The sequence below is a fragment of the Nesoenas mayeri genome (assembly GCF_963082525.1).
Source record: "Nesoenas mayeri genome assembly, contig: SCAFFOLD_36, whole genome shotgun sequence".
Lineage (NCBI taxonomy): Eukaryota > Metazoa > Chordata > Aves > Columbiformes > Columbidae > Nesoenas > Nesoenas mayeri.
Genome location: NW_027659963.1, coordinates 1,900,827 through 1,915,760, shown reverse-complemented (window position 1 = coordinate 1,915,760; position 14,934 = coordinate 1,900,827). Strand labels below are relative to the sequence as shown.

Here is a 14,934-nt window from a genome sequence, read left to right as displayed (position 1 = left end):
CACTGTGTGTGTCACAAACACCCCTAGACAGGGTGTGTGTCACAATCCTCATTGGACAGGCTGTGGGTCACAAACCCCATTGGGAAGCGTGTGTGTCACAAATCCCATTGGACAGGGTGTGTGTCACAAACCGCATTGGACAGCGTGTGTCACAAGCACCCGTGGACAGCGTGTGTGTCACAAACCCCATTGGACAGCGTGTGTGTCACAAACCCCATTGAACAGCGGGTGTGTCACAAACCCCATTTGAAAGTGTGTGTGTTACATACCCCATTAAACAGGGTGTGTGTCACAAACCCCATTGGACAGCGTGTGTGTCACAAACCCCATTGGACACTGGGTGTGTCACCAACCCCATTGGACAGGGTGTGTGTCACCAACTCCATTGGACAGTTTGTGTCACAACCCCCCTTGGACATTGTGTGTATCACAAACACCCCTGGACAGTGTGTGTGTCACAAACCGCATTGGACAGCATGTGTGTTCACAAACCCCATTGGACAGCATGTGTGTCACAAACAGCATTGGACTCTGTGTGTGTCACAAACTCTCCTGGACAGTGTGTGTGTCACAAACCCCATTGGACACACAGATGACTACAGTAAAAAACCAACACTGAAGATATGCAGGTCTTTATTTCTTCTGGTTCAGCAAAATGTTTCGCTTAGCTTCAGTTTCTGCAGCACACTGGTTTACATTGTATTTTTTTTCTTCATTTTCTATAAAATTTCGCATTCCGTGGCATATTTGTCTCATCCATTAAATTTTTCTGTATACCAGTAATTACATTTGTTTACTGTATATTGTTTATTATAGTTTGTCTGTTTATTTTTACTTTCAGTTAGACAACATGAGTTCGAAGCTTAACTGTATTTTAAAATCTGCTCTTTTTTTGTCTGCTAAAAAATTTTTATTTCATAATTGTTAAATAAATCAACCAGTTTTTATGAAGTAGGTGGAAACCAGAGGGTTTTCTTCTCTCTCCTTGTCTTCTTTTTTTTTTATGGCTGAGCTTCTAAAACAATTAAGGAGCTTACCTTCAGCCTTTTAGGGCAGTTTGCTGAGAGGGGATCAATAAGAGATTTAGCTGCTTGCGCTGTTTTTGTTACTCACACACTGATGATCTAGTATAGAAGCTACAAACCTCACAAGGAGCAGACCTAGAACCTCATTTAAGGTCAAATTAAGAAGTCATCATTTAGCTGGTTTTCTCAGTGACCCCCCTGCTCTGAGGTTCCTCCTTGCACAGTGACTATCAACGCCAGAAGGAAAATTTACTTTAATCCCGCACGCAGGTGAATTTTGGATTTTTAAGTTTCTTTCCTGAAATGAATGATGTATTTCTCTCTTATATGGTTAAGTAAAGGTTCACAAAAAAACCACATTTCTTTGCTGGACTTTTGTTTCTTTTCAGTGGCAAAATTTGTCACTGTACAAATATTGGATCAGATGGCAACTAAAATATCATGAAGTTAGTTGACGTTCCTCCAATACCCATCTATAGAAACAGATTGTTATCAGTTACTAAAATGGTTAAAAATCAGTCTTACTGCTCGTCAGTTGTTATTAATGAGAAAACTGTTTTACATAACTGACCTGAAATGCAGATGAATCCAGAAGAAAAAAAAGCCTCGTTGTATGAAGACAAGTTATCTGTTTGGGCATAAACTGCATAAATGGACGTATGAGAAGAAGAGCATTCCACATAGTCTGATGTGTCATCAACCACTTTGCAGAACCCGCTATCGGACAGCCAGCTGCAAAACAAAATGTTCACAAAGTTGGAAATCGACTTGTCTAATTCACACGGTAAACAGGCTTGAAAATTGTTGTATCTCTGAAAACACCGGGTTTTCTAAACTACTGCATAAGTTTATCTTCATCTATTGCACATCTTTCACGTGCAGTTTTTAGAATAGCATATTTACATGAAATTAAAACAGCTTTTAAAAAATTATATTATTAAAAAAATATAAGTATGTAGTCATGAACTTTGTTTTTCTGCTAGAAATTTTTTTTGTGGCCATGTTTTAAAACTTACACAAGATTCACAGTCCCATCTGAATTTTTAAATAGTGTGTTGCTTAAACTTGCACAGTGCTTTAGCCCATTCTGAAGAACACTTGCTGTTTGCTGTTTTGAAACTAAAATACATGTTCTCCTTCAGTATTGCTGAACATTTTGGAAAAGGATACTACAGGTGACATCCTAAGCCATTTCTAGTGGAAACCACCTTGTTCTGTGATACAATGTCTAGATAAAAGGAGAGTATGCAGGTAAATTCTGCTGCATCTCCTTCCTGAATAGTTTATATCAGTGACAGACTGATATAATCCAGACCATCTAATGAAATCATATCTAAACTAACTAGTTGTCCGCAGGATATAGAACGTAACGCTCTCTAATTTCATTTATACTGTGTGAACAGGAAAGAAATAGGCAAATCAAATAATAGGGCATTGAAGGGAATACACAGAAAACTAGCACATCGTTTGCAATGGTGTGAGTAGCAATAAGAATGGAAACCAGGATACATCAAGTCAAGCTAGCAGCAGCAATATTAAAAACTACCAGGAGATGGCTTTTCTGTCAAAAAGTAAGAGCCCTACAGAGATCATCGTCAAAAGTTATGCCAAAATTCTGGATATTAGCAAATAAGGAATATTCTGTTTCAGTGACTTGAAGCAATACCAGAGACACGCAGGTTTAATTCTTTGTAAGAATGGACTCAAAATGTTGTCTGATAACAACTGTAAAGAGTGCAAAAGACGCTAATATTAATGAAGCGATGCAATTCTGGAATTTATGGCCTCTCAGCATTGCCCAACACATCATTACATAAACTAAACAGTACTGTAATGAAAAAAAATCAATAGTAGAAGTCTGAGAAATCTCTAAGTTAGAATAACTACACATTTTATTATACAGAATGTTTGACGTGCTGGTACAAAGGCCAGAAAAGTTAAGGGAAAAAGATGGATAAGAAATAGATCAATTTCATACTTGCAGACGATCTGATTGGACTTAATGGGATTTTATACAAATACACATGGTAGAAACTGGAAAACTAAACAGATTAATAAAACAACCTTTCAGCAGCTTGGTTCCAGAGGAGACATAGAGACTTTTGTGGAACAATCCGACTTCCTGTAGCATAAATCCGATAAACAACTACATTGTTATCTTTCAAAGGGTATGAACTCCGACCCTTCAAACTCATAGAAAAAACCTGAAACAATACACACAACATAAACACAAACTTCATATTAAAATTCAACAGTCAGTGCTCATTTTAATCACAAACACACTAAAACACTCACATCATTTTAAAGACATTTAAGATGGTTCGAGTAATATATAAATTAATTTATTGAAAAAATAAATTGCATTATCTTCAAACCCTGTTCTTCAAGGCAAGCTCTTTGTCTCCAGTAAGGAACCACTGCTGACTGCTATATTCTGTGAACTGTACAGATTCACAGCTCTCTTCTTGAAGAGGGGATAACACAACAGAGACCTTTAACAAATGTTCAGGTACTTGAATAAAATCTCCATCTTTTCCATCAAATCTGTGTCCGTTGATTTGCTGAGGAAACCAGTTGTGAGCCATTATTGCAATGTACGGGCAGCTGTCAAGGCTATTTTTACCTCTGTTGAAGAGGAAAAGCAACAGGGCTGGTAAGTGGAACCGAACTTTCACTATTCTTCACATAATTACTCTAAAATGTATGCGTAATTAATATTTTATTCCTTCATCATTTTAGGCTTTATTACATTTAATAAAAAGACAGCTTCCGGTTCTGTGAAAAAAGGAGGGGCGGAATTATTATGTATCTTGGCTTCTCCATTTCTCCTCTGGATTTTGCTCACTATGATCTGTAAGAAAAACCACCCCATGGTAAAACAGGTTATCATAATATTCATCTTTATAACTTGATGTAGAGAAGAGTCAATAACAAGGAGAAGCATTAAAATGGATGATCTAGCTCTTATTCCCAAGAGATGACACAAAAAACTTGCAATAATGAATTTGAACTTTCAAGTTCTGGACACTGTTCCAGATAGCACTGTTACTTATGCCATTTACTGTCTTTTGGCTGAGATGGGCATCTTAACCCCTATAACTTATGCAATGTCACAGAAAGTTACATCTCCAAAAGAAACTGAGAAAGAAATCTAAAGCATGCTGATTTTCACCGGACGGGAAAAAAGAAAAAAGGTTTTTTTTTATTCTAGATTCAATTACCAGTTTTTTAATAGGTTCACAGTGGGAGAAACCCACTGTTGAAAAGTGTTTGTGTCATAAAACTGTCATTTGTTTCTGCAGTCATCTATTTTCCCTGCCCATTAGCCTGGCCATAGGTTATGATGCACTTGCAGAAAAAACTAGGAATTTGAAACTACATGTAAAAACTATGAGTTGCTTTCAGGCAATTCTAAATAATGTTCAAGTGAGCAAAACCATGTACACAGAAATTAGAGAATGCCAGTAGAAATTTTGGGTTACTTACTGTCACCTACATCTTAAAGCATAGCTCTCCATCATATAATTACGTTATTTTCTTAGCAAGATTAATTAATCCTTTTCTAAGCAATATTTAAGCTAATGGTGACTTAATACATCCCAGATCTCCTGACTTCTACTCTCAGAGCTACCCCGCATTTGTGACACCAGCTCTTAGAGCTCTGTAAGATTCCGACAGAGTGCAACATGTTTTCATACAGGTAACAAGTCCCTTTTCTAAAAAATATCATTTACATTTTTACTGTATTAGCTTTCCGGTATTTTCAAAACGTATTTTGAATTCAAGGTTACTTACCTTTCTCCCGGTGACCCACACATTACCCCTGTCAACAGGGAAAAGGCAAATTTCTCGGTCACCGCAGCAAGCAGGCTATATCCTCGTGTGTCCTCGCGCTTCGGGCTAGCCAGGGTGCAGAGTATCTCATAGAATAGGCTTCTACTTTTATCAGTGAGTAACTGTTTCTCACCAACATCTGTCACCTAAAGGGAGGAGAAGAAATCGAACATTTTATGCACACAAGTCTGCTTGTAACATTTCCTCATAAAACGAACATTTATCCCAGTGTTCATTCTGAAAGTTCAGCATATTTTTCATTTCTTGATCACCGCGGCCAAGGCATCAGGTGCAGTCTATGTCAAAACTACACAAAGATATCCTTACTAATATGGATTTACTAAAGAAACCATGTGGGACTTTTCATTCCTTCACAACTCAAAGAGCGTTGCGCCCTGAGGAGTCTTGATATGATTTCTGTGTCAAAATGGCAACAGTCACAAATGAATTATTCTTCATTAATATTTTTATACTGGTTTGTGTCTAGGTATTTAAACATTTTCCAGCTCCACATTTAAACACTTTCCAGATCCATTTTGCATTGCTCCACAAGTCCAGAAGAGCCAGGAAGCCACAAAACTAGTCCCAGGGTTTTCACAGAACTCAGGGCAATGCTGAAGTGCTCAGGTACTTGCCAGCCCGATTGCCAAAGATAATGCAGAGGGAAAAAAAAAGGAAAAGAATATGCAGGCCTGGTTAAGACAACAGCAGAAGACTCCAGCTGGTCCTGCTAGGACTTGCTGGTGTGTTGACTGTATTCAAATGTGAAGATAAGAACAACCTATCAGAGAGCAGTGTAGGGGAAAGGGACCTGGGGGTCCTGGGGACAGCAGCATGACCATGAGCCAGCGCTGGGCCATTGCGGCCAGGAAGGCCAATGGTATCTGGGGTGGGTTAGAAGGGGGTGGTCAGTAGGTCAGAGAGGTTCTCCTGCCCCTCTACTCTGCCCTGGGGAGACCACACCTGGAATCTTGTGTCCAGCTGTGGCCCCTCAGTTCCAGCAGGACAGGGAACTGCTGGAGGGAGTCCAGCACAGCCACCAAGATGCTGAAGGGAGTGGAGCATCTCCCGTGTGAGGAAAGGCTGAGGGAGCTGGGGCTCTGGAGCTGGACAAGAGGACACTGAGGGGTGACTCATTCATGGGGATCAATATGGAAAGGGGGAGCGTCAGGAGGATGGAGCCAGGCTCTTCTCGGTGACAACCAATGGTAGGACAAGGAGTAATGGGTACAAACTGGAACACAGGAGTTTTGGAGGTTCTGCTTAAATTTGAGAAGAAACTTGTTCCCGGTGAGGGTGGCAGAGCCTGGCCCAGGCTGCCCAGGGAGCTTGTGGAGTCTCCTTCTGTGCAGACATTCCAACCCGCCTGGACACCTTCCTGTGTAACCTCATCTGGGTGTTCCTGCTCCATGGGGAGATTGCACTGGATGAGCTTTCCAGGGCCCTCCAACCCCTGACATTCTGTGAATCTGTGATTCTGTGAACCCTGAGCCTCACTGTCTTGTGCCAAGGCTAAAACCAACAAAGATATGCCCTGAGAATCAAGAAATCGTAACAAGCTCTGTGAAAGCGTGGCACCAAAGGGAAAATGTGGCACAGCACAGAACATCGTGCTATAGGTACATACACAAAATCAATACCAGTTGTTCTTTTCAACCTATTTGATTGTTGATTGCCGGCCACCATCCTAACTTGTAGCAGGCAAACGTCTTCCATGACTGGGACTTCACAGCTTCTATTTTTACCTTTGTCTGTGTCCCTGGATCCCTGGGTCCCTGCTGTGGATGCTGTCCTTGATCTTATCACAGGCCTGTGTGTCATTTTACTCTTATTAAAGTCATTGGTCATTCAAGAAAGAGCAGGAAAGGTTTACCTTATCTATTATATGCATCACAGCAGTAAGCTGCTCTTCTGTGGTTTCTGTAGCCACTTTGACATTCAGATTCTGGAGGACTCTGTGTAAGATGGTGTCATCAAGAGGCTGACGGAGTTGATCAATGAGCCCCCAAACTGGCAAGGAGTCCAAATCTGACACAATGGTGACGTTAGCAATGCCATACACGTCATCTACCCTGGCACCGCCTGTGGGATTAGAAAGTACAACCTGGAAACGCTTTGGAAATGGGTTTAAAGATCCTGTCTTTGGAGTCAGGGTCACATCCAGGAACATATTTCTCTGTCCAGGTTCAAAAGTCAATAAACCCTCAGATCTGGCAAAATCTTGTCCTGCCACAGCTGGAGAGATGAAGGTCCGGCCAATAGGTTCAGGTTTCTGTAGCTCCTTAAAACAAATCAAAAGAGTTTTGGGTAACATTATGATAGATACAATCGTTCAAAAACAGCTGCTGTAGAACTCCTGTTGTAAATGGGTAAAATTTAAGTGTGTAAAAAAAGAAACCCTCTTTCAAAATGCAGTTAAGAATTATATAACAATTACCTTAAATGAAATATCTCCCTGAAGTAGCAATCTGTCACCTGTAATCACTGACTACCCAGGGAAAGAATTATATATATATTGTCGATAGTGTACAGGATCCCTCTCGTTCTTTTGCAAAACAAAAATCACAAAGCTTTTTCTGGGTGAACAGATGTTACAGAAATGTTAGCACATCTGTAAGGTGAATTCCAGAGGGCACAATGTAAGTTTAGGTCTGTAGCATGAAATTCCCTCGGTTCAGGGTACAGACAGGCATTACAGATACATAAAAACTAAACAAAAGGAAAAAAATAAACCACTCTGGAAACCTGTGCCCAAATTAATATCAGTTCATGATATTTTTAGTCCCAGTAAAGATACCTAGGAATGCTATAGGGCCTCATTTCTTCTGTGAAGTAGCACTCTTTTCACCTTCCATGAGGTCTGCAGATTCTTCATGACCTTACTGGTTTTGTCAGTTGCCATAACCCTGGTATTATATCTCGTAATATAACCAACTTTCCTTAAGTGGAAACTGACTATTAAGCAAAGATGTTTATTTGTGAAATACTAGACCGCTTTTGAAAACATTTTGCTTTAATTAGTAGAGTTTACTTATGGAATAAATCAGAGGTTTTTTTGAGTTCAGAGAACTTAGTAAATCGATGCAGTGTGTATCTCTTTCAAAATTGCTCTAGAACAAAATCACATAATCTGTGCAAATTTCAGTAAGAAGTTTCCTTTTGTTTACCCCTTCCAATCGAGAACTAGGAAATGGAGTAATAAGTGGTAATAAAAGCACCAGTGGCAAGAGCATTGTTTAAGAAACCTTTGTAGAAATGAGATAAGCATCTGTTTCCTGTCTGCCACGGCTTCTTATTTTTACAGGTACCAAGAGCACCAATAATTTGGTGTGTGCTCATGCACACTCATAACCTAAAAATATCCGGTTGCTATATAAAAATTATAAACAGGTAAAGAAATGCTCCCTATATTTCAGCCTAAATATACACTGGACAGTAGCAATTTCTTCTCCATTTAACATCTAAATTATAATGAACTTTTGGCTGGAAAGAATGTGAAAATTTGTTATCACGCAATTGAACAAAAGCACTGGTCAGCTATAATAAATGGATGGAAATATCACGTAATCCCATGCAGTTGAAATAAATATGCATCCAATACAGCAACAGAATGCAAAGCATTTTATTGTAAAGGTTGATGGAATTACACTCCTCTTGCAGCCTGTTCCTTGACGTTGAAATCAAGGAAGGAATCATGGTTTTGCAGTTGTGTTACTTCTGCTAAAGGAGAATCTTCATAATCTGTCAGTTAATAATGAGGTAGTCATTTAGAGATAAAAGGGTCCCAAGTTAGAAGTGTCTGATGTTACAGCTGTAAACATAACCAAAAAAATGAAAGGGGATGGTAAAATAGACTTAAGCACGTGAGATTTTTTAATCAGATAATTTTAGTTTAGAACTTCAAGAAAATGGAATAAAATCTGATGAAAGCGCTCCTTCTCTTTTCCTAAGTGTGCTCTATGTATTAATACATTTTTCACCTAAAACAGCAAGTGTGTTGGCATCTGAATCTTGACAGGCATACACATAATAAAAACTTAATTTGAGAGAAAAAAGCCTCAAAAATTTGAGTATTTCAAGAACTTAAGGACAAAGGAAGAAATGTATTTAATGCCTGCCTGCCCGTTGTCTTTGAGGTAACTGAAAGGTACTATGAAACAAATCACTCTTGATAATACAAGAGTGAACAAGGCCTTTTTACTAGTGGAAAACAAACAAAATTATAATATATGGGCCCAGCAAATGCTTGACTGCTTCCTGAAAAAAATGCTAATTACAGCCAGATTCACTTTACAGAATGAACGATTTACTAGCAAAAAAATAAGTTAAATTATAAAAACAGCAATAGAAGCTTTACCTTCATGCTGGAGCTGACCACTGTGGTTACCGATGTACTAGAATCTCTATGCACTTGCAGGCTGATTAAAGTTGTCTTCTTGTGAGCCACAGCAAAACGAGATCCCACAGCAAAATACACTAAACCACGAGGAGCGTCGCTTTCAAGGACGGTTATAAAAGCAAATCTGGCACTGCTGTTCAATGCAGCTCCTGTGCTTACAGCATAAAGCACAACAAAAATATATGTCTCAAATTCAGGTAACTGTAAAGGAGGGATGATTTTCATGTCATTATAAGACCCACTAATTAATTGTTTTTAAAAAGTTTGCGTTATTTTGTATGCACAATGGATACTAACACCATAAGCATGCCTCTTGAAATGTGCAGTAAGTGCAAGGAAGTATTAATATATCCTAAAAATAATAATGTTGCAGCAATGCCACGGGCAATAATGACATCGTGAATTTTTGCTTGGGACTCTACCGCAATAAAACAGCTATTTGTATACTACACGTATTGTTACTGTAAATTTGCCATAAGACAAGATGGTAAATGCTTTAAGAGCTCAATTTTCCAGATTATGGAGTTACACAGCTGTACATTTTGTAAGGAATTTGCTCTTTCACTTAATTTTTGCCTTATGAAAAGGCATGTACCCACCTTCTTACCTGTGTAAAAAATCCCATAGAAGAGTGAGTATGCAGTTTTGAATCTTCAGTTAATATTGACTGTATTTTAAGATTGAACTCTGCTAACCACAGTTTTGAATAGTCTGGAAATACAGGCTATTGAATTTCAGCGTTCACATGCCAAAGGATTAGTCTAGGAATTTCTACAAACTGAATGCCTGTTTATTGAAAATAAGGTAGCAATATTAAATTACACTATGACGTGTTGCCCTCCCTTTGATTTTCTATCTACACTACAGATATAACATGTTTAGAAATAGATATCCGATTCCTGAGATTCCATAAATAATTGGAAATATGGCATCTGAACCTATTAGATGCACTGAGGAAGCAGCAAACCAGCAAAAAAAACCTCCATAGTTCTTTACAAGACAACAGCATTATAAAAAAAAGTTGGTAACTGAAGACGATTTCAAGTATAGATTTTTGTTCTGGGTCTGGATTTTTGGAAATTCTACTGTAATTCTAGGAAAGCAGGATCCAGCTCTTAGCAAATGAAGTCAGTGCAACTGACCAAGCAAAAACTTTCTAAAAGCTAGATGTCACACCGTACGCCATAAAAACGTAAAATATTTATTGAATGCATTTATTACTTCATCATTTCATAATGTATTGGTTGCTAATTTATAAGCTATTTTATGGAAGAAGAACTGGAAGAAGAATTAAAGAATATTTGGGGGGGCTAAACAGCATATATTTTTAATCGAGTAGTCATCAAGTAATTATTTACATGGAATGATCTTGACTAATGGATGACAGGCACAAATTCACTGTAGCGCCACAGGGAACTAACCTTCCATTAGCACCTGTTTGAGTGGCACACGCTTGTGCTTCATGTGGTATAAATGCATGTTTCTAACGCTGCCAGTCCGCTGTCATTAAATAATGATAACACTCCTCTGGAATAAACAGGTTCAAAATCCCAGTTTGCTCAGCGAGGCCACCTGTGATCCACTCATGCATATATTTTATTCCTTGGCTCTGTAATTTAAAAATTACATCTGAAGATGCAGAAGGAAAATAGTCCTCTGAGCTAAGGGAATGCACACAGTTCCCTAGTGGGAAATAATTGTTTCCCACATCCTACATCTTGCGTTGTTTTCTAAAGTGTAGTCAGAAAAACTGTAGAAACCTTCTCATCTTGTCTTTTTTTCCATTCCCCAGACCTCAGCTTTGCCACTAGCCTGACGGTTCAGATAGTTTATCGGAAAATTTCAAACTCTTCACTCTGAAAGAATGACAAACATTAATCTTTCCTTTCTTAAGGGACTGTTCTAAGCACCAGGTGTTCAAACAAAATTATTTTTTCCTTTTGTTTCCAGTAAAAATTGTTGCAATAAAAGCGTTTTGTTTCTTTTTTTGTAGAATGAGGTGTTATTAGTTGCAGGATATGCTTTCTATAAAACACCCTAAGAAGTCCTGTAGCTGATTAAAAATTTACTGTGTGGAGGATAAGAATGCAGCAAATGAATACACATCTCACTGGGATAACTCCATTCTTTTTTCTTATGGTTCTATAAAAGATCTGCATTTTACTCTTCAAATTAAATACTCATCTTCCCAAGTTTTTAGCAGTCACCATGGACGCAGCACAAGCCTGTAAATTAACATGTATTTGCAGAGGAGCTGAGCAGATGTCAAGTTACCATCTCCAGACTGTGTCCCACACATCACTTCCTCCAGATCAGAGGGTTTTTTTCAGTCTTGATAAGCTGCAATTCAACACCACAGGGCTATACACAAATGAGTAATAATTACTTACGTTATCAGGCTTTAGTTCAATGGAAATGTTGCACAACGTTTGACCTGCCATGCAGGTAGTGGATCCCACCACGGATACAAGTTCATTCTCCAAGTTCACGCCATCCTTCAGAAGGACAACACCTGTTTTATTAAAGGTCACACGCCAAAAGATCTTCACGTCTTCAAAAGCTCTATAAGCAAATCGAGAGTATATATGTACTGAAGGAGATCACTATTGTTTTAGGAAACATAAACCACGGAGGTAACACACGTTTTCTGTTATGATTCAAAGCTTATCACCAGGGAACAAACTGCTGTAGGATGAAAACTTCTCTTTTTTAATTTAAATTCCTTCACCTGACATGTGTTTAGATCACAAAAACATCACACAGGAAGAAAATAAAGCAATTACACGGAGCTAGATTATTCTCAATTTTTATTTCAGAAAACATGACATTAGCTGCATAAGAGACACTGGTTCTTGGAAGGGAGTTGCCCGTGTACCTTCCTTAATACTACAGTAATCATTCGCCTGGAAAACCAGGTAGGATTTGTCTTTCCTCTAAGTTTAAGGAACGTGAAGTACTTGAGCATATTTGATTAAAAGTACACATAAATGTGCAACATATACATATATATATATATATATGTGCTAATTAGTAAAATATAGTGTCTGTGTGACTGAAAACATTATCATAGTGCTGACACTCAGGTGCCTTCTTAATTGCTCATTTTAGTATTCATACCTACATTGTACTACACGGGGAGTTGAGAACTTGAATTACACCTCGAGCAGGGCAAATATTTTAACTCAAGCAAATCTTTCACACTTGTAGCCTTATAGTGTAAGTTGGAAAATACTTGTTTTTCCTGTCTCTGCTTTATCACAGTAGAGGGACAGACCTAATCACATTCACAACTTAAAGCCAGTTCATCAACTTCTGAGAAGTTACTAAAGCAGCTGAAAGGCAGATTTATTTTAAAACTCTTTGATAAACTCTTCCACTAACAGCAGCTCCTGTGGTTAACAACACAGCATGTTACAACATGTGGGAAGCACATTCGAATCGGCTGTTGCCTGCACCTGTTTGGTTGCCTTGTGACAATCAGCAGCACCTCTCTGTTCTCCGAGTCTTCATCAAGTACGAGACCGCTTTGTACTTCTGGAACAAATCCCAAAATGCCATTCTGGAGATCACTTCCTATATAGGAAACAGTCCATGAAAGTAAGCAAGAAAGTTAAGCTGAGACTAAATTTTAACCTTCATCTGAATAACCACTAAAAAAAGTTTAAAATAGGTATCAAAACAATGCTACAAAGTATCATCTGGGGACACCTTGAGAAAATTTATTATAATATTTCTGGGTTTAATTTACACTACATAGTTATCCAGAACTTTAAATGTTGGCATTTCTAAATTTTATTTTAACCAGTAGAATAAGTATTTTTGAAAGCAGATATAGTAGGGTACGGGATGAAGATGGGCTTCCAAGGACAGCTTTCTTATTCGTCCCACTCATACTCTTGTTGAACCCATTAATTTTTCCAAATCGTCACATCAGCTTTTCTTCTGCATCTTTAATTCAGTGTGTGCAAGTATGGAGCTGCACAATACTTCACTGTTCTCATGGGAATGTAAACATCTTTGGCAAAACAGCAGTGTATGGAAAAAAAATCCAGGTTTAATGAGGGGAAGCTAATGTCTTCACAGTGTCCCGTTAAATCTTGTTACTAAAGGATTTCTCCTTTACAGGTAGCAATGGCTTTACTTACCAGTGCATGCTGAATGTCAATATAGAGACTGATACTTTGCACAAACCCCATTGTATGTAAAAGTGACAAAATGGCAAAAGTAAAAATCTAAAATGCCTGCAATGCTACTGGATCTACATAAAAACTACTCAAGATTAGCCTTTTCCCTTAACGAGTAAAACAGGGCAAGAACAGAGAGAAGCATAATCTCTAAATGTATTTTGAGCTACGTTGCTAAGGGACGCGTAGTAGCTTTGTACATTAGATGCTTCCTCTGCTCTGGAAAACTCAAGATTTCACAATAGAATACCCTGCTTATCGTCAAATAGATTGCCAATCTTTACATGAAAATTGCTATGAAAACATAGTTATTTACTGTTATTAATTTTCCCGGGGAAATAATATTACCTGCAATAATTACTGTTGCAAAAGCAGCAAATCCATATTCATCCTTTCCTTCTACAATCTGAGCTCCATATTCAGGATTTGAGAGGAAAACATAAAACAATTCCTGTCCTTCAGGCTCATCATCGTCAAAAATCTTTATGGACACCCTGCTTTCTCTTTGTCCATCCAGCAAAGTCAAAGAGACTGACTGTTCCTCAAAATCTTCCCCTTCCATTGCCCAAGTGAAGTTGGATCTTCCATAAACGCTTCCAAAAGGATATGAATCTGCTCCACTTTGTGCACTCACTCCCCCAAAGGTTTTAATGGTTACTTCAACATCACCAGTAAAACCCTTGGTCCTTCTGATACGAAGTATCGCTGTGTTGGGGGTACTGTTGTTCACATCTTCTTCAACATAAATAAACTCTGGCCCCAAACTTAGTATTCCATGAAGAATATCATTAGCGAGGATATTAACTGTTGCAACACTGAAAGCTGGATTCAGACGTGGACTCCAGGCAAGATTCACAGGTTGAACATCCAAAATTTCCACACAAGTCAAATTTACAAAAAAAAAATTCCTCAATTTCAGAGACAGAGTCATCAATTATTGATATTTCTATCACAGCGTTTGTCTGAAAATGTAGAAACATAAGCTCTCCATTGTAGATGGGTACAAAGTCCTCTAGTGGTTTGGCACTTCCTGGAATGGTCTGATATGTCAATTTAGTGAGATTACTTTGAAAACCAAACAATCTTTGGACATGTAGTGTGACTGCCCAAACATCATCTTCAACCGAAACAGACCTTGAGTTAAGAGCAAACTGGAAGATCCTCATTGGCTCAATTTCAGCTGTTGTAAAACCCGATCTGAAACAGAAAAGACACCAAAGTTGACAGAGGAAATATGAAGCGTGAAGAAAAGTAAAACAGTAAAGCAGAATAATTGCCAGTGAACAATCAATGATGGCTCTAGGAAAGCGGATTAAACAAATGTCTAATAGCAGAGGGAAGAAATAGCAACCATACCAAAGCAAGATGTAACATGATTGCCTGAAAAATGATTTGGTAATAATAGGATCCAACAGCCCTCCTCAGATGCAATGCACCCAAATCAGCACAGGATACAGAGTAAAGTTTAAATAAAATAAAGTCTTCCTGAGAA

The 14,934-nt window shown here is 38.4% G+C and overlaps 1 protein-coding gene across 1 annotated transcript in view; it reads right to left on the bottom strand.

The window, feature by feature from the left end:
* Positions 1–1,546: 1,546 nt before the first annotated feature.
* The window catches only part of LOC308052536 (adhesion G-protein coupled receptor V1-like), a gene marked incomplete at both ends in the record, with an annotated part of 28,868 nt that continues 15,480 nt past the window's right edge, over positions 1,547–14,934 (bottom strand). Inside the window, 10 exon segments of the mRNA XM_080364611.1 lie at positions 1,547–1,757; positions 3,090–3,229; positions 3,401–3,650; positions 4,821–5,005; positions 6,733–7,140; positions 9,217–9,459; positions 11,649–11,820; positions 12,714–12,831; positions 13,791–14,346; positions 14,348–14,639. Of these exon segments, the coding sequence (XP_080220737.1) occupies positions 1,547–1,757; positions 3,090–3,229; positions 3,401–3,650; positions 4,821–5,005; positions 6,733–7,140; positions 9,217–9,459; positions 11,649–11,820; positions 12,714–12,831; positions 13,791–14,346; positions 14,348–14,639 (2,575 nt within the window).